Raw genomic sequence first — 19,241 nt, 5'->3', positions numbered from 1 at the left:
TGAGTGAGGGAGCATGCTTGTCCACCCCACCCCACCCCATATACACTGGCCCCCAGGGGTGGAGGTGCACTGTCCCACTGGGAGAAGGTTGATGTTCTCCTAGGACTCCAGGCTGACATCAGGGCTGAGGACAGGCAGGACTTGGTGATCGGTGTCTGACAGGAGTGTGGCTACAGGGTGGACTACAGAGACTGGGTCTAGGGGCGAGACTGGGCTGAGGGTCCAACACGGTCCCGCTCGGTCCTTCTACCTGCCCTGTTTGTAGTCCCCACAAGGCCTCTGTCATCCTTGCTATAAAGGAGGAGACCCTAAGGGAGAAAAGACCCAGGGTCTGCATTTTTGGCAGCGATACTTGGGAAGAAGGGCCTGGGTGTGGCTAGAGGGGTCCAGGGTCAGGGTGACAGCTGAGAGAGGAAGGACACGGAATTCTCCTGAAGACAGATTGGCCTTGTTGAGGACCCTTGCTGTGGGCACAGGCAAGGATGCCTGGCTCGAGGGGCTTGAGGAGGGCATCCTGAGATGGACAGAAAGGTGAGGCCCATGGGTTGGGAGGCACAACCTTGGGCAGAGGCTGCTCCTTCCCCGCAGAACCCTCTCGGCACAGTCAGCTCCCCGGGACAAGGAATCCTGAGGCGGGGCCTGACCCAGGAGGGGCCTGTACACTACACCAGGTCTTCTTGAGGAGCCCTGGGCCCAGCTGCAGACCCACCTTCTGCATTGGAGCCTCCTCAGTGAGCGCAGTGCGCCCTGGGTTGGGTTGGGTTCGGTTGGGAGGACGCAGGAGACAGCCAAGATCGCCCTCAGGCCTAGGCGACCCTTCCCTCCCTTTGGCACTCCCAGGTGCCAGGAAAGGGGGGCGTGCACTGTGAGAAGGGGGCCTCAGCAAGGGACGCCCTGCCCTCGCCCCGGACCTGAAAGAGCCCTTTCCACATGTCTTTCCCCCTCCCTGCAAGAGATGCCGGCTCCCTTAGGGGAATGTAGGAGGAGTTTCGGTCGTTCAGCCACGCCAGGCACGCATCAGCTCACCCACTCGATCGTGCAATATCACTGGGCCGCTCCTCCGCCTAGCATTTCCACCATAAGTCACAGAGGAAGAAGCCCAGGTTCACGCACATGCGTGGGGGCGCCGCGCTGGACCGCGGGGACCCAGCAGCCCCAGGTCCCACCCCAACCCCGCCTCACGCGCCCATTATCCTTAGTAGAGAAAAGGCACCGCTGCGTTGTGTGCGAGGCCTTCAGCCAGAGCTACCACCCTCTCGTGCACAGCCGCCAGCACCCGCAGGCCCAACCCCTCTCGCCGCCCCGCGGTGGACCCCCTCGGCGACCGCGAAGGCGCACAAGCTGCAGTGTCCCCGGCTTTATTGCAAACTCGGGCGACACATGGTAGACAACACTCAGGACATGGGGTGGGGCCTAGGCCAGGGAGGGGGCGGGGCTCGAGGGGAGCGGGAGTGCGTCCAGGCCAAGGGGGCAGAACTCGAGGGGAAAGACCTTGGCCAGAGGCGTGGGTGGGACGCGAGCCTGGCCCCAAATCTAGGCCTCCGGGGGCTATGTCCAATCCACCGGGAGCCAGACTCCCGGAGGAGGGCAGGCGGGCAGTCTAAGAGAGGCATAACCGGAGGGGCGGGTCCTAAAGCAGGGAAGGGGTGTCGTGCGCGGGGCTAAGGGTCTGGCTCAGTGGAAGGTCTCCACCTCCACCACCGTCCAGTCACCCTGCGGGGAAGCCACGTCGTCCGGGGAGAAGCTGGTGACCGAGGTGATGCTGGCGCGCGACTCGTCCAGAGGAGACAACAGCTCAGCCCAGCGGCCCAGTTCGGCGTCGCTGAGCGCAGTCCGGGCGCCCCCCGCGACGCCACCAGCTCCCGCGCCCCCTGGGCCGCCGCCGCCGCCGCCCGCAGCACCCTCGGCCGCAGCGAGCAGCAGCGTCCGGCTCAGCAGGTGCTGCACGACGCTCGCCTGCAGCGCCCCCAGCGGCAGCTCGCCCAGGCGCGCCGGCTTCGCGCCACGCGAGGCCGCCGCCGCCCCTGCTCCAGCTACCACCTTCCCACTACCCGCGCCGGGGCCGGGGCCCGGATCCAGTGCGCCTGGGGCGGGGCTCGCCGACTCGGGCCCCTCAGCCTCGTAGATGGTGCATAGGCCGTCAGCGGAGCCCGACCCGGCAGCAGGAGGCCAAGGCAGGGACGCTCCTGCGGGGTGGGACGCCAAGCCGGGCCTAAGGAGCGGGAAGCGCGGCTCCCGCCACAAGGCCCCTCCCCTTCCCTCCGTTCCGCCCCAGACCCAGCTGCCCTGTCAGCGAGTGGGGAAGCCTCGCCTCCCACCCCGCCCCCCTACCACCTCCCGACCTCGCCCCTCCCACAGCTCGGCGGGGTCCAGGGGCCGCTCACCTGGGGTGCTGCGGACCGCCAGCGGCGGGGCGGGACCTCGGCTCCAGGAGGCCGGGTGGCAGGCGGCGAGCTCCGCGTCGCCGGGCGGGGAGGCCGCGGCGCCGCCCTCGGGCCCACTGTCGTAGCCGCGCAGCTCTTCCGGCGTGCTGGTGGCGCTGCTGCTGTGGCCCGCCAGATCCGGGCCGCTCAGCGTACTGGACGGGCTGCGCGAGGGCGGTGGCGGCGGAGCCGGGGCCAGCGCCAGGGTCAGCCGGGGGCCCGGGATCGGGGCATCCGGACCTGGGGTCGGGGGGCGGCGTGGGGGCTGCAGAAGGGGTGAGTCCGGGGGAGAGGGAGGGACTTGCAGAGGGGGCAAGGCCAGGGAAGGTGGAGCCTGAGGGGGCGTGGCCAGGGGAGAGGGAGGGGCCCGCAAAGGGAGAGCGGAGGCCTGCAGAGGAGGCAAGGCCAGGGAAGGTGGAGCCTGAGGAGGCGTGCCCAGGGGAGAGGGCGGGGCCTGCAAAGGGAGCGTAGACGTCTGCAGAAGAGGCAAGGCCAGGGAAGGTGGAACCTGCGGAGAGGATGTGGCCAGGGGAGAGGGAGGGGCCCGCGGAGAGGGTGCGGCCAGGGGAGAGGGAGGGGCCCGCGGAGGGGGTGCGGCCAGGGGAGAGGGAGGGGCCCGCGGAGAGGGTGTGGCCAGGGGAGAGGGAGGGGCCTGCGGAGGGGGTGAGGCAGGGGGAGAGGGAGGAGCCTGAAGAGGAGGCAAAGCCAGGGAAGGTGGAGCCTGGGGAGGGGGCATGGCCAAGGGAGAGCAAGAGTCATGCAGAGGGGGTAAAACCGGAGGAGAAAGTGGGGCTTGCAGAGGTGGTGGGGCCTGAACAGGGAGCACGCTCTGAGAGGGAATGGCCCGCGGAGGGGGTGTGGCCAGAGACACTGGAGTTTGTTGTGGAGGCATGGTTACGGGAGAGGGTGGGGCCTGCAGAGACGGTGAGGCCAGAGAAGGTGGGGCCTGTATAGGGAGCCGGGTCGGAGAGGGAGGGGCCTGTAGAGGGGGTGTGGCCAGAGGAGGTGGGGTCTGTGGAGGGGGCATGGCCAGGAGAGAGGGTGCAGCCTGCAGAGATGGTGAGGTCAAGGGATATGGAGAGCACAGGGGAGGACCCTGCAGAGAGAGGGTGGTCAGAGGACAGGGAGAGACTTGCGGAGGGTGTGTGGCCAGAGATGTGTCCTGCGTGGGAGGCGTGGTCACTGTATAGGGCGTGGCCTGAAGAGGGGGAGGAGATAGGGAAGCACTGGCCAGTGGAGGGGTGGTAGTCAAAGTGGAAAGGCCCTGCAGAGGGGGTGTGGCTTCGGGAGAGGGCGGGTTCAGCAGAGATGTCGCTTGAGTAAAAGAGGCTTGTAGAGGGGCCTTGGCTGGTAGAGGGGCCGTGGCTGGTGGTCCAGGAGCCAACAAAGGAGGTGTGGCTAAGGGAGAGGGGGGAGTCAGAAGAGGGGTCAAAGCTGGAGAAGCCTGGCTTGGGGGCATAATCTGCGGAGGGGGTGACAATGATGGAGAGAATGAAGCCAGAAAAGTGGTTGTGGGAGAAGCGGATGCCTCCAAAAAGGAGGTACCCAGGTGTGTGGGTGGGGCTTGCAAAGGGGGAGTAGCCGGCGGAGAGGGAAGGGTCTGCTGAGGGAGTGGAGCAGAGGGAGGAGGGGCTAGTGAAAGGGGTGTGGCCAAAGGGCCGGTTGCGGACTGGGAAGGGGGCGTGGTCGGTGGAGAGGGAGGGAGCGTGTCAGGCAGAGAAGTGCCTGTGATGTGCGGAGGCGGTGCCAGCTGTGCCTTCGAGCCCGGCTGAGAGGGCGTGGCTAAAGGAGGAGAAAGACCCAGCACGGGAGTTGCTCCCTTCCTTGGGGGTGTGGACTGGGGGGTGCGCAGAGCCTGCAGCCCTTTCGACTTGGGCTGCGAGGGAGGCCCCAGAGCCCGAGGTGTTCCACCCGGCGAGGCCCCGGGGCGGGCGGGGGAGGACAGAGGAGTGGCGCTGGAGCCCAAGGGGCGCGAGGCTGGCTTCTGGAGGCCTCCACCAGCAGTGGGTCGCCTCCTGGCGGCGGGGCTCGGCTCTGCGGTACCGTGCTGCGGAGCACTGCTCACTGATTTCCTGGGGGCCTCGGTCGGAGGCCGCGGCCGGGCACTCGGAGCTGCCCGAGGGAGACCGACTTCAGCGCCTGCAGCCCGGGACCGACGGGAGGTGGCTGGGGAAGGGGCGCCTGGGGAGGGCCCGGAAGAGTCTGGGGACAAAGCAGAAGGCCGGAGGGTCAGAGATACTTCAGGGCTGGTCCCCTTCACTGCCCAGGAACCCCGCTCCTCCCCAGGTCACGTACCTCTCCGTGCCCCGGCGCTCAGCGCGCTCCTTCTGGGGGTTTCTGGGGCTTTTCCTCTGGTCACGGGTTCCTCAGCTGGGGGCCGAAGCCCTTTCTGCGCAAGAGAGCCTGGCCTAGGGACAGGAGTGGCCGCCCTCAGTATAGAGCTCCTTGTTTCTCCCAAGTCTCCATTTTCCCATTTATGCCCTCCCTGCGGACCAATAATGGCTTTCACTCAACATGCGCCCAGTGACCCACAAATGCTTCCACTCCCCAGTTCATGTGTAAAATTAAGTTTCCAGATAGTGACACTAACCCTTGCCAAAGGGACTGGGGAGGCATTTTACCTGGTGGTCCCGCTGGCACGTCCCGGGCTAGTGATAGAGCCTGGGCCTGGGGTCTTAGCAGGGGCCCGCTCCCCTCTCCCAGCAGCTGGGGGCCTGGAGGCTGCAGGGAGAAGGCCAAGTCAAGGCGGTGCCCCCAGGAAGGAAGGGGAGGTTGGAGCCTCAGAAGGGAAGGGGGACAGGAAGATGGGGTCTGAATGGGGGAAAGAGGGTGGGGTACCTGGACTCCGGAGGCCTGTCCCAGCGCTCTGCGTTGGTCCCACCCGGGGTCCAGCCTCCGGGAGAGCGGCTGCCCGGATACCCCCAGCTCGCTCGGCCAGGGGCCCTCGCCCAGCAGCTCCCGCTGCTCCCAGGACGCGGAGGGCCGCGCTGGTTACTGGGGGAGGGGGTCGAGGAGACCCTGGGGCCCTGGGAGTGGGAAGGCTGGGAGGGCGAGAAGCCGTCGTCCGCGTGGCGGCCCCTGCCCTGCCCTTGTCCCTCTTGTCCATCCCGCACCTGATGAGGAGACAGACGGATCAGCATCCCATCTCCTGCACGGCAACGCTGTCCTGGCACCTCGCTGCCCCTTCCCCAGCGTTGCCACCCATAGGCACCCAAACCTCGGCCTCGACCCACTTCCCTCCCACCCAATTACCCACCCACCCACCCGCTCAGCTGCTCAGGGTTGTCCCCTAGTCCCACCCCCACCGCCTTCCTCCAAAGCTAAAAGGCCCTGCCAGCCCCAGCCCACCCGCCTCTGCTCCCTTTCAGGACCCGAGACCCACGCCTCCACCCCTCGCCTCTTCAGGGACCCTGACCACCAGCCTCGGGGACAGGGAGGGGGGCCGCCCCAGCCTCCAGCTGAGGGGGACGGGAGCGCATGCCCGGGTCCCCTCGCCACCCCACCCTCCCCACCCCACCCCACCCCACCCCCCAGCGCCCTCCCCGAGGATGCGGGCACCTGCCGGGAGGAGGAGCGGCCCCGGCAGCCCGCGATGGGGCTCGGGGAGACAAAGAGCCGCGTCCGGAGCCCGTCCCCCTCCCCCAGCCGGGCCCCGGTCCGCGCTGCCCGCTCCACCTGCTCGCGCCGCGCTCACCTCGGGCTCCGGCCGCCCGCCTCTCCACGCTGGGTCGCCTGGGGTGGGGCCGGGCGGCAGCGCCGGGGCTGCCGCGCGCGGCGGGCGGGCGAGGGGAGGGGGCTGCGGGCGGTGGCTCGGGGAGCCGGGCCCGCCCCTCGGCCGCGGACTGGGAGACGGGGGCGCGCGCGTTCGATCCAGACCCGAGAGGCGGCGGGCGGGAGCGCGCCGGGGGCGGCGGGGAGAGGCGCGGTGGAAGGAGGCGCAGCTTCTCCGCGGCTGAGGCAGAGGGCCCCAGACTCCCAGCCGCAGGGACTTCGGGGGGAATCCCTTGAGGGTCCCGACAGGGCCTAGCCCCTTCCTTCCCAACACGCACACCTGCCCCGGCCCCCACCCCAGCCACCTGGCGACCGAGGCCCGCCTGGACGCGGATAGGCTGGGCCCTGGCAACCAGGGGGCGGGACCATCGGGCCTCGTGCCCATTCAACCAGTCCGGCCCTCAGGGTCCCCGGTCCCTGTCCTCGCCTTCGCGACCGCGGAGGCCGGGCTCCCCAGAATCCTCGGGAGCCTCCGCCCCTCTCATATCCAAGACTTTTCCCAGACCCCAGAAAACCCCTACTTGTTTGGGGGGGCGGACTACGGAGAGAATGCAGCCCTGGAAATGTAGGGGTAGACTCGGATTTAGGGAACACAAGAAGAAAGGAAGGATGGGGAGGGGGAGACAGGACTGTGAGAGGTGACCCAGCCTTTTGCAGGGCAGAGCACCCCCCACTTTCCACACCTTCCTGTGTCACATGAAAAAGCAAGGTCAAGTCAGCAGAGCCCAGCTTGGGGGAGGGGGGATGCGGATACAATATTGGGCATGGGGTGGAAGGGGTCAAAACTGGTGCATCGGGCGCCTGGGTGGCTCAGTTGGTTAAGCGACTGCCTTCAGCTCAGGTCATGATCCTGGAGTCCCGGGATCGAGTCCCGCATCGGGCTCCCTGCTCAGCAGGGAGTCTGCTTCTCCCTCTGACCCTGTTCCCTCTCGTGCTCTCTCTCTCAAATAAATAAATAAAATCTTAAAAAAAAAAAAACTGGTGCATGAAGGAGCAGAGCCAATCCTGTCCGAGGCTGCCCTGCACAGCCGGCGGGAGTGGAGGTGTCATTTTGGTGACTTTACCAACTCCTGCAGGGGGTCTCAGGTGAGGGCCTTGACCAGGGACAGTGGCATGAAGGAGGCAGAAGTGTGAAGAAGGAGATGGCCATCCTCAGCTGCCCTGCACTGGCCCACTGATGCCAAGTGCCCTCCTGCACCTCCACTTATTGCTAGGCAACCTACCCCCTCTGCCGCCCCCCCCCACCCACACACACAGTGCTTTCTGCCTCGGATACCTCCTCTCTCAGACTTAGCCATTCCCTACCCCGTCCCAAAGAACCAGCGCCCTCTGCCCCAACCCTTTCCCCATCACATGTCTGCATGTCCACACATGGGCTGCTCATTCCTTGTCTGGAACCGGGGGACTTCCATGCACAGACAAGAAGGGGTGGCATTTGGCACCTGGCTGAACCTGTCCTGGAGGGAAGCGGGTGGGGGGATAGACTTCACTAGGGTGTGGCTGGAAGCAGGACTTTGGGTCTTCTCACCTCAGGAGTTGTGCCCACAACTGAGGGTCAGGGAATGGAAGAAAGAGAGCAAGGTCAGAACTCTTCAGTAGCCATCCTTTGAATGAAAACCCCCCTCCAGCCTGGGAGAGGTGTTCCCTCACCGTTCCTCAGGGCACTGCCCTCCAGATTGGATCATTCTAGCCCTCACCTCCTCCCCCCAAGTCTTCCCGAGTGTCACCTGTGTGAGCCCCTTCTGGCACTACAGCAGCCTAGTCCCCCCACCTGCCCACACGCCCACTCATCAGCGGTGCCCTTCTGAGTGAGTCACAGCCACCCACCCAGATGCCCCCCTCCTACCTTCTCTAGTGCTAGGTCCCTCCAAGGCTACTCTGAACCCATCCTGAATTTTATTGGGATCTGGACTGCCCTCTTTTAAGAACATTCCAGCAACAGGGATTATACAAAACAAAGTATACCCTATGGTGGAATATTCCTCAGCAATAAAAAGCAACAAACTACCAAGACACTCAAAACAGGGACACATCTCAAAAACATTCTCCTGAATAAAAGAAGCCACACACACACACACACACACACACACACACACACACACACACACACCCCATGCACTGCCTGATTCCATTTATATAACATTCCAGAAAATGCAAGCTAATCTATAGTGACAAAAAGCAAAGCCGTGGTAGCCAGGGCTGGCGGGGGAGGGAGACTGTTGAACCACCCATCGTAGCCACTCTCAGATTCCTGACCCTCCGAAATCGTGGGAGACAATAAATGCGAGTGGTTTTAAGCTGCTAGGATTGGTGGTAATTACACAGCAATAGATAACTGCATCACGTTCACAAAACCTAAAAAGCTGGGTATTAAATAACAGGTGTTGGTGAGGATGTGGAGAAATTGGAACCCAGGCGCACTGTTGGTGGGAACACAAAATGGGATGTGGAAAACAGTATGGTGGTTTCTGCTGTGGAAAATAGTATGGCGGTTCCTCGAAAAATTAAACAATTAAAGAAGTATCATATGATCCAACAATCCCACCCAAAAGAATTGAAGGCAGGCAGACAGGCAGGCAGGCAAGCAAGCTAGCAAGAAAGAAAGCGTTAAGTGCACACCCATGTTCATGGCAACATGATCCACAATGGCCAACTATCTATCCATGGATGAATGGATCAACAGAGTGTGGTCCAACCACACAATGGAATATTTCTTAGCGTTATAAAGGAAGGACGTCCTGACACCTGCTACAACATGGATGGACCTTGAGGACGTTGTACTCAGCGACCTAAGCCAGTCACAAAAGGACACATACTGTATGATTCCAATTATATGAGATCTCTAGAAGAATCCCAAATTCACAGAGGCAGAGTAGATGGTGGGAGCCAGGACCTGGGGGAGGGGATGAGGAGTTAGTGTTTCATGGGGACAGAGTCTCAGTTTTTGCAAAATGAAAAGTTCTCTGGAGACGGACGGTGGTGATGGTTTCTGAACAATGTGAACATACTTAGTGCCATTAACCTGTACACTTAACAATGGTCACAATGGTGGGTTCTATGTTATGGTGTTTTACCACGATTTTTTTTTTTAAAGCTGGTTATTATCAATGTGGAAAAAGTCATGCACTACCAATGGGAATGTAAAGCAGGCAGTCCTTTTGGAGAACAACTGGAAAGCCTAGTGAGTATGTGTGCCTCGTGACGTAGCCATTCTACTCCGGCGTCTAGACCACTCCGGGTCATCTGAGCACCCACAGTCCCCACGTGGGGGAGGGTGTCAGCATCGCTGACTTCACGCCTTGGGTGGGGGCAACGTGGAGGTGTGTCCTCCAGCATCTCCCAGAGCTCCCCAGCAGAATAGAGCCCTAGCTGCCCGTGAACCTGTTCATTTACCCTCATTCGCGTACCCTCGTTAATGCTTACTGGCCTCCTTCCTTTCCCAGTCTCCCCTCCGCATTGCCCCACTCCAGTGCTTTCTGGGATCACCTTCCAGGTAGACCACTGGGATCCAATTCCTTGTCTCAGGGTCTGCGCTAGAGGAGTGTGAACTAAGACAACACCTCAATCATCCACCCACCCATCGTTTACTGAATGCCCACGGTGTGCCAGGCACCACTGAAGTGTTGGGGACACAGCGGGCTGCAGGAGGGTCATGTGCCTGGGGTCATGAGGCTTCCATCCCAGTGACCTCAGAGATTCGTTATAAGTGTGCAAAGCGATGTGTATCAGGATGCTCACTCCAGGGGCACCTGGGTGGCTCAGTCGGTTGGGGGTCTGCCTTCAGCTCAGGTCATGATCCTGGGGTCCTGGGATTGAGTCCCACATCGGGCTCCCTGCTCAGTGGGGAGTCTGCTTCCCCCTCTCCCTCTGCCCCTCCCCGAACTCTTGTGCGCTCTCTCTCTCTCTTTCTCTCAAATAAGATAAAATCTTTTTTATTTTTTTAAAGGATGCTCACTCCAGCATAAAGCTGTAAACCGCCCCCCTCACCCATCCCCAGGGCATGGATCTGAAGGAGCTTCTCCAGGGGCGGGAAGGGGGTGAAGGAGAGGGAGCAATGACTCTATCTCAGATGGTCCAAAGTGGACTTGGCTTTCATTACCCACCTCACCCTGCTTAGTTACAAGCACAGCACTTGTCATAGATGGAGATCTTGTTCCCCGGCATGTTTGCATGCTTACCTCTGTGTTGGCTGCCCCCACTCGGGCAGAAGCTCTAAGAGAGAAGGGGGCCTTGCTTATCTTGGCCTCACAATGAAACTCTGTCTTGGGGCTGCCTGTGGTGGAGCCCACAGACACTTCGGAGATGTCGCGCCTCTGAGGGTCATGCCCATCACAAGGCTTCACACAGGAACCTAAGCTGAGGGGGACCCCATCCTCAAGGTTTGGAGTCTCAGGTCTCTGCCTGCCTAGTGAAGTCGAGTCTAGTGAACTCATGGGCTTCTTTTTCCCACAGGGGAGGGGTCTTCTTCTCTCATTTCGTCCAGGTCCCCTCTCCCTTGAGGTTTGCAGACAGAACCCATCAAGGTTCATCAGACGCCTCCAGGCTGACCTGGGTGCTTTGCTAGTCTAAGACCCAGCTCAGGCCTCCTTGGCTGGGGAGGAATGAGTGGGGGTGGAGAGGCGGTCATCCTTTCTAGAAGCTGACCTCCCAGGCTGGACTCCAGTCCCGGATCCCAGCGAGCCCTCTGGCCCCTGTGCTTCACCCTACCCCAGGCCTAAGAGCAGCTCACTCCTACCCCTCCCCCAGAAGTCCAGAGCAGGTCTCAAGCCTGGGCAGGGTCACACAGATAAGCACCCCCACTCTGCTCAGCTTCCCTTGGCTGGGTGCTCAGAGCAGGAAAAGGGAAGCCCCCTTCCCTTCCCCGGACTCTGTTCACTGGTGCCTTGGTTGTGCCTGAAGGCCAGGTGGTCGCACCTGGGGGTGGGGGTGGGGGAGGAGGAGGCTCTTCACCTGTTCCTGACAAGGTCTATACAGCCTGGATCCTGGAAGGAGGCCCAGAGGCTGGTTTTCGGAGCACAGTGCCTCCGGGCCCCCTCAGTGTCCCCGACTGCAGCCTGGCCCAAAGTCCTAAGACCCCTGCTCCTCCGGCCCGCCCCTCACCCACCTCGGGGAAGAGCCGGGGTAGACTCCTCCCGCAATCCCACGGCGCCGGGAGTGGGGGGCGACCTGGGAGGGCCCAAAGGGAGGCGGGGCCGGGACGTCCCCTGGGCGGGAGGGCGGGGCGGCTCCCGGGCTCCTGTCCCGCCCGCCCGCCCTGACTCACCCAGGCTGGCCCGGGAACTCTGCGGGAGTCCCGGCCGCTCCGCGCCCAGGGACCCAGGAGTTGGGCCCAGCGTCCCAGCCCGAGCGGTGAGTAGGTGGGTCTCTGTCCCCGGGGACGGGGTGGTGGGGCGGGGGTCTGGCCCACGTGAGGACCGCCCCAGGTGACGCTGGCACTGCCGCCCGAGCCCGAGGCCCGCTGGGGCACACAAGGAGCTGGGGAGGGGGTGGGGGCGGCGAGAGACTGGGCCGTGGCCAGCCCAAGGGCTCCTGCCCGGGAGCGGGCAGGCCTGGCCAAGGACGGAATGAAGATCAGCAGGATGGGGGAGACCCCCGGCGGGGGGGGGCGATCTTGACCCCATTCCCCTTTCCTTGCCTGCTGGGACAACAGCAACAACTCACCTCTGCGAACCCCTCAATGCCCCAGAACCATACCCCTTGGGGTCCTTACCAAGTTACCCCCTCTGGGACTAGTAAACCTCAAGACCCCCTTCGCTCCCGAGTCCTGGCAGGGCAGCTCAGAAAAGTACTAGGTTGGGAGTCCCTGCGCCGGGGCCCGGCCCAAGATCTGCTGCTAAGGGGCCACCCCCCGACCCCACCCCTGACCTCAGTTTCTTGCGCTTTTTTTCTTAGTTTCTCTCTTGTGTGAGTCAAAGATCGGACCTGTGTGCTCCAAAGCCTGTCTCAGAGCTGACAGCTATCACTGTGTCTTCCTTGCCCATTAGCATGGGCTGTGGGTGAGGAGGGGCCTGGACCAGGAGCACCCACCACTCCCTGTTTCGGGAGGCCAGCTGGGAGCTCAGGGGAGGGCCTGAGAGAGGAGAAGCAGGGGTGAGGTAGGGATGGGTGGAGCTCAGGCTGGGCAGGGGGCAGTACCTGGTCTTTAGGTGGACCAGGGGCCCCCAACCTGGCCTGCAGAGCAGCGCCCGCCCATCTGTTCTCTGCCAGAGCTCCCCTCTGAGGTTCTTTTGGGGAAGATGTTGCATCTCAGCAAGAGATTCTCACCCACGACAATACAGGGGGTGCTACCAGCCAGACGAGACTTGGGGGTTACGCCTTAAATACCACTTGTAGCTGTGAAACCTCGAGCTGGCTATTTCCCTCCCCGTGAGTCTGGAAAATGAGGGTTGCAGCCCACCCCCCCACCCCGGAGTTGGGATAAAAGGAGGTCCTGGAAGCATCTAGCGGCCATAAGCTGCATGTGGCCCTGTGGTTGTTTTCCTCTGGACTCCCCCTAGCTCAAGCCCTCTGCCCCGGGGCCCTCCCACCAGCCCTGCTCAGACAAAGGGGGGCCAGTCTTGTGTCTGTGGAAGCTTAATGGCAGGTTCAGACCATCCAGTTTGAGTCATGGAGACAGATAATGATAACCCCCGTGTCTGCCTCGGATGGTGTTGTGTATATACCTTGTTCCGTGGGAGCCACGGGGCCTTCCACTGGGGACCCTGGGTGTCTCTGCCTTTTTGCCTTTGATTGTAGTCCTGGTGCGGGGGGGTGCTAGAGCTCCCAGCAGTGCGAGATGGATGCAGCCAGGAAGTTGGTCCCTGCCCGTCTACTTCTGTCACAGCCCCCAGAAGTACTCTTCTTAGGTTAAACAGCAGAGTGGGGTCCCTCAGAGGGACAGGTCCCCAGGGCAGGGAGAACAGCGGCTGGCTGGAACTGGTCCTGGGTCTCCCCCTCAGCTCAGTGTGTACATCCAAACGCACACTCCAGAATGCCCCCAGGTGTCCCCTTGGATGGCTACAGTGTACATTGGGCCCCTGGGTGCTGTTGAGCTGCCCTGTGTATGTTTCTCTAAGCTTCCCCGGTGACTGGACCGATACACTCAGCTTTTCTTTTAGGACAGAGTGTCACACTGAGAGTGAAGGATGGGGCATTGTGGGAGTGAGCCTCGGTTCTGTCTGAGCACCCCCTGCCTGCGCCTGATTCTGAGTGAGTCAGGGCCTGAGTCAGGGGGCCCTGCCCCTGCCGTCCCGAAGTGAGGGCCTCTGATGGGATTGGAAGGTGTGGTGGACTGCCCCACCCTCAGCCTGGTGGGCAGAGCCCGCATCCTGTATCCCTGCCCACATCCACCCCATCCCCACCCAGGAGTCAACCCAAGGCCTCCTGCACCTGGGGACCAAAAAAAGGGAGGGAGGGAAGTGTTGAGTAATTGGCTGAGGTGTGGGCCAGGGCCAGGTTCCCCCTAGGCAATGGGTGGGAGGCTGGGGGACCAGCTGATGGCCCAGATGCCTCCCTCCCTTGCTCAGCCTCCAGGAACCCCACGTGGGAAAACTGGCAGGGTAGAGAAGCACGGATGCTGGGAGGGGCAGTCGAGCTTAGGAGCCCCCTTGGAAGCAGTGGGGGCCTTGCTGCCTCCCTTTCCTTCCATCCAGCCTCAGGGAGTGGAGGAGGGAGCCTCCCCAGCTGCCTGCCTGGGAGGGTGATGTCCCAGCTGGTGGCCCACGCCCCCATGGGACTTGCTCCTGGCCGCCCGTATCTGAAATAATGATACCTTGGTCTAAAATGAAACCCAGGGACAGACAGAGTGGGCTGGCCGCCCAGGAGCCGGGCAGCCCGGCCCCAGCCGGGTCGTAGGTGTCGCTCCGGCTGCTCCCTGCGCTTTCCATTTCCCAGTCCTCTGCCCTTCCGCCATCCTGACAGCCCCCTACCCAGGTTTCTGTTTTCTGCCCCAGATTCTAGGCACCAGCCCCTCTAGAAACCCAGGTGTCCTAAGTCCTCCCGCCCCTAACTGACCAGCCTTCGGTTTTGCCACTCCCTGCCCCTCGGGCCCTGTAACCAGAGCCAGGCTCCAGCCGGCTTTTCCGGTTGGAGGTTGGAGGTGGTGCCTGGAGCGCCCCTGAAGGGGGTGGGGGGCCCACACCCCGGAAGTCCCGAGCCTGCCTCAGCGGCTCTCTGGCCCAGTGGCAGAGAGAGCCGGGGCCAGCCGCCCGGACACCAGGTGTCTGGAGTCAGAGCTGCAGAGCGAGGGTTTCAGGCTCGGCATCAAGGGTGGGCGGTGGCTGGGTTCTGGGAGAGGGCCACACGGGCTAGCTGGGGGACGGCGGCCCTGTGGACTGCGCGTCCGAAAGGGCCAGCAGCGTCAGATAGGGGCAGGGATCCCGGGAAGCAGAAGTGGGGAGAACGGTAGTAGCTTGGCTTCAGGAAGGAGGGGAGGTCTGGGGGAGAGGGGAAGGGGGCACACAGTTCGTGCGCTGTGCCAGATTTGGGCAGGCGAGAGCACAGATTGGGAGCAGAGGCACGTGTCTGGCTCGCTGGGGGCCCACGACCAGGCGCCGCGTCTTGAGAGTCTCTGCAACCCCTGCCTCTCCATCCCCCGCAGCAAAGATGATTCCGTTGGCCGAGTTCAAGCAGTTCACGGAACAGCAGCCCGCCTTCAAGGTGCTCAAACCCTGGTGGGACGTGCTGGCGGAGTACCTCACCGTGGCTATGCTCATGATCGGGGTCTTTGGCTGCACGCTGCAGGTAAGGCGCAAGGTTTGGAGCGAGGCCTGGGCGTAGCGCGGCCTGGGCGTAGGGGGCGGGGCCTGGAGGCGAGGGCGCGGGGGCGGGGCCTGGTGGGGGCGGAGCCTGGTGGGGGCCGGGGCGGGGATTCCGGAAGTCTTCCTGTTAACTGTCCCGCAATTCTGGAGCCCGGAAGCGTGAACTTCAAAGGGTTGACAGGGTTGTTTCCTTCCGCGGGCTGTGAGGGAGCATTCGTTCCATGCCTTTCTCCTTCCCGGCTCCCCGGTGGCCTCAGGCATTCCTTGGTTTATAGATGACGTTCGCTCATCTTCCCTCAGTGTGTGTGTGTGTGTGTGTGTGTGTGTGTGTGTGTATAGATGACGTTCGCTCATCTTCCCTCTGTGTGCGTGTGTGTGTGTGTGTGTGTGTGTGTGTATGTCCAAAGGACACAGTCATACTGAATTAGGGCCCACCTCAATGACCTCACCTTAACTTGATCACATCTGCTCTGCAAAGACTATCTATTCATAGGTATTAAGGATTAGGACTTGAGTATCTTTTGCGGGGGAGGGGAGGGGGGAGAGCGGGAGGCTCCCATTCAAGCTAACTCCTTTTTTCAAAGACTGAGGTGCTTTCAGAGGTTTAGCGATTCTTCCAAAATCACAGCCTGCTCAGGACACTCAGGGACTGGGGCCTCCTCCCACCTTCAGCCCGCCTCTCCCCCCCCCCCCCCCCCCCCCCCCGCCCCCCCCCCCCCCTTGACCCTCTCCCCCGACCCTCATTCCCAGGTGACCCAGGACAAGATCATCTGTCTGCCCAGTCACGAACTCAGGGAGAATTTATCCGAGGCCCCATGCCAGCAACTGCTGCCACGGGGGGTCTCCGAGGAGATGGGGGGCCTCCGGGAGGTCAGCGGCCTCAAGAACAACCTGGACCTACAGCAGTACAGCTTCATTAACCAGCTCTGCTACGAGACAGCCCTCCACTGGTATGCCAAATACTTCCCCTACCTGGTCGTCATTCACACGCTCATCTTCATGGTCTGCACCAGCTTCTGGTTCAAGTTCCCTGGCACCAGCTCCAAGATCGAGCACTTCATCTCCATTCTGGGCAAGTGTTTCGACTCACCGTGGACCACGCGGGCCCTGTCCGAGGTCTCTGGGGAGAACCACAAGGGCGCCACCGCGGGACGGGCGACAGCGACCATGGAGGCCTCCGCAGGGCCAGGGAAAGCAAGTGAGGGTGAGAAGGAAAAGGTGCTGGTGGAGCCTGAGAAGGTGGTCACTGAGCCACCGGCCGTCACCCTATTGGATAAGAAGGAGGGTGAACAGGCCAAAGCCCTGTTTGAGAAGGTCAAGAAGTTCCGTGTGCACGTGGAGGAGGGAGACATCTTGTATACCATGTACATCCGGCAAACGGTGCTCAAAGTCTGCAAGTTCTTTGCCATCCTGGTCTACAACCTGGTCTACGTGGAGAAGATCAGTTTCCTGGTGGCCTGCAGGGTAGAGACCTCGGAGGTCACAGGCTATGCCAGTTTCTGCTGCAATCACACCAAGGCCCACCTCTTCTCCAAGCTGGCTTTCTGCTACATCTCCTTTGTGTGCGTCTACGGGCTAACCTGTCTTTACACGCTCTACTGGCTCTTCCATCGGCCCCTCAAGGAGTACTCCTTCCGTTCGGTGCGGGAGGAGACCGGCATGGGTGACATACCGGACGTCAAGAATGACTTTGCTTTCATGCTACACCTCATCGACCAGTATGACTCGCTCTACTCCAAGCGCTTTGCTGTCTTCCTCTCTGAAGTCAGTGAGAGCCGCCTGAAGCAGCTCAACCTGAACCACGAGTGGACGCCTGAGAAGCTGCGGCAGAAGCTGCAGCGCAACGCCCGGGGCCAGCTCGAGCTGGCCCTCTGCATGCTCCCGGGGCTGCCCGACACCGTCTTCGAGCTCAGCGAGGTGGAGGCGCTCCGGCTGGAGGCCATCTGTGATATCACTTTCCCCCCGGGCCTCTCACAGCTGGTGAACCTGCAGGAGCTCAGCCTGCTCCACTCGCCCGCCAGGCTGCCCTTCTCCCTGCAGATCTTTCTGCGGGACCGCCTGAAGGTCATCCGGGTCAAGTGTGAGGAGCTCCGCGAGGTGCCCCTGTGGGTGTTCGGGCTGCGCGGCCTGGAGGAGCTGCACCTTGAGGGGCTCTTCCCCCCGGAGCTGGCTCGGGCGGCGACCCTCGAGAGCCTCCGGGAGCTGAAGCAGCTCAAGGTGCTGTCTCTGCGGAGCAATGCCAGCAAGGTGCCAGCCAGCGTGACTGACGTGGCCGGGCATCTGCAGCGGCTCAGTCTGCACAACGATGGGGCCCGCCTGCTGGCCCTTAACAGCCTCAAGAAGCTGGCGGTGCTGCGGGAGCTCGAGCTGGTGGCCTGCGGGCTGGAGCGCATCCCCCATGCCATCTTCAGCCTGGGCGCGCTGCAGGAACTCGACCTCAAAGACAACCACTTGCGGTCCATTGAGGAGATCCTCAGCTTCCAGCACTGTCGCAAGCTGGTCACGCTCAGGCTGTGGCACAACCAGATCGCCTATGTCCCCGAGCACGTGCGTAAGCTCCGGGGACTCGAGCAGCTCTACCTCAGCCACAACAAGCTGGAGACCCTGCCCAGCCAGCTGGGCATGTGCTCTGGCCTCCGCCTGCTGGACATCTCCCACAATGGGCTCCGCTCCCTGCCACCTGAGCTGGGCCTCCTCCAGAACCTGCAGCACCTGGCTCTGTCCTACAATGCCCTGGAGGCCCTGCCCGACGAGCTCTTCTTCTGCCGCAAGCTGCGGACGTTGCTCCTGGGCTACAACCACCTGAGCCAGCTCTCGCCCCAGGTGGGGGCGCTCAGAGCCCTCAGCCGCCTGGAGCTCAAGGGCAACCGCTTGGAGGGCCTGCCAGAAGAGCTTGGCAACTGTGCGGGGCTCAAGAAAGCGGGGCTCCTGGTGGAGGACACCCTTTACGAGGGCCTGCCGGCAGAGGTGCGGGAAAAGCTGGAGGAGGAATGAAGCGTTGGTGGGGAAGGTTGGGGTAAGAGGCCTTCTGGATGCTTCCACCCCAGAATCTCTACTGTTGTCTTCAAGAGAGGTGGCCAAGAGGGCCCAGGCCAGGAGAGGAGGAGCAGACGCATCAACCTTGTGGGGTCCAGGCAAGATCCTGGGACTGGTCTGTCTGAGAAGAGACAGGAGGCCAGTGGATTTGGGGTGGAACATCATGGAGGGATTAACTCAGTCATAGGATTCTCAGGCCAAAGATACCTGTGTCTTTGGCGGGCTGTCCTGCCCTGCCCCGGGGACATTCTAGCTCAGTTAGTGCCATATATGGGGGTGGGGCACATCCCAATGGGATTTCAACCTTGTCCACCGCCCCCCACCGGCCCCGACCAAAACAGCTTATCTCTGGGGTTCTCTCCCAAGGAGGGGACACAGACACAAGGGACCACCGACCCTCGCCCCCAACTGTGATGCCAATCCCTTATTTATAAGTTGTTTGCTACAGGCACGTGAACTTTGGCTATGCATCAAAATCAACATCCCCAAAACAAAACATCCCAGGCCCCACCCCTGAAAGACTGACGCAGGGCTGGTTGGAGGCCAGGAACCTGCCCGTAAATAAATATCCCAGGTAACTGATGCAGGTGGTCCTAGGCCTGTATGTTGGGAACTATGGACCTACAGAATCTGGATGTCCAGTGCAGGGATTCTGAACCCTTTTCAAGTCCTAGAACTTTTGAACATCTGATAAAAGCTGGGCACCTCCTTTCCCAGGAAAATGCTCGGGTACACATACACGCAAAGTTCCGCAAGCAACTTCAGGCAGTCAACAGATTCCCCCAGATGTCCCAGAGGGCCATTCGTGCACATCCTAAGGATGGCAGACTGCAGGGGTTAAGAACGCCTGCCGTGGAGGTTACATTCTTCTGAGCACAGGCAGGGACTTGTCTCTCAAGTGTTCCCTGTGTGAGGGAGCATCTATCAGTGGGTGCTTAATAAATAATATGAATTAGGAGAACTAAACTTCTGATCTCTGCTATCCACTTCTGTTGTCTAAGCCTTCCATTTCACCAGACCAATGACAGGCAAGCAAAGACACTCACGTGCCAGAATCAAGGCTATGAGTTTCTGTCCTGGAAGCAGAGGCAGGGAGACCTCGGCTTATCAGGAGAAACTAGGTGGCATCCTCTGCCCAGCTTTTTTCTGGAGAACCCCTTTTCCTCTACATTCCGTTCATTCTCCAGACTCCACTCTTTTGTAGCTGTTCCACCCATAAGTTGTCACCACGGAAGTCCCCACAAGCCTTCAGCGCCCACCAGTGTTCCTGTAC

At 61.8% G+C, this 19,241-nt stretch overlaps 2 protein-coding genes across 4 annotated transcripts; one reads left to right on the top strand and one right to left on the bottom strand.

The window, feature by feature from the left end:
- Positions 1–1,342: 1,342 nt before the first annotated feature.
- PRR36 (proline rich 36) lies at positions 1,343–6,237 on the bottom strand. Its single transcript, XM_073889456.1, has 6 exons — positions 6,118–6,237; positions 5,262–5,536; positions 5,045–5,144; positions 4,719–4,831; positions 2,385–4,625; positions 1,343–2,186 (listed from the first exon to the last, which is right to left on the bottom strand). Exons 2-6 carry the CDS (start codon positions 5,527–5,529, stop codon positions 1,675–1,677), a joined length of 3,234 nt encoding a protein of 1,077 aa, XP_073745557.1. The 5' UTR covers positions 5,530–5,536; positions 6,118–6,237; the 3' UTR covers positions 1,343–1,674.
- Positions 6,238–11,468: 5,231 nt separating this feature from the next.
- On the top strand, positions 11,469–19,026 carry LRRC8E (leucine rich repeat containing 8 VRAC subunit E). 3 transcript variants are annotated; one of them, XM_073889397.1, is made up of 3 exons: positions 11,469–11,551; positions 14,773–14,915; positions 15,683–19,026. In XM_073889397.1, exons 2-3 carry the CDS (start codon positions 14,778–14,780, stop codon positions 17,924–17,926), a joined length of 2,382 nt encoding a protein of 793 aa, XP_073745498.1. In that variant the 5' UTR covers positions 11,469–11,551; positions 14,773–14,777; the 3' UTR covers positions 17,927–19,026. The 3 variants fall into 3 exon arrangements, with proteins under 3 accessions (XP_073745498.1, XP_025719140.1, XP_073745499.1); XM_025863355.2 differs by having other exon boundaries at positions 11,475–11,543; XM_073889398.1 differs by lacking the exon at positions 11,469–11,551 and adding an exon at positions 14,355–14,441.
- Positions 19,027–19,241: the final 215 nt, after the last annotated feature.

This window comes from Callorhinus ursinus, unplaced genomic scaffold (assembly GCF_003265705.2).
Source record: "Callorhinus ursinus isolate GAN/ISIS: 27379988/994484 unplaced genomic scaffold, GSC_fseal_2.0 scaffold107, whole genome shotgun sequence".
NCBI lineage: Eukaryota > Metazoa > Chordata > Mammalia > Carnivora > Otariidae > Callorhinus > Callorhinus ursinus.
This window is presented reverse-complemented; position numbering and strand designations above follow the sequence as displayed.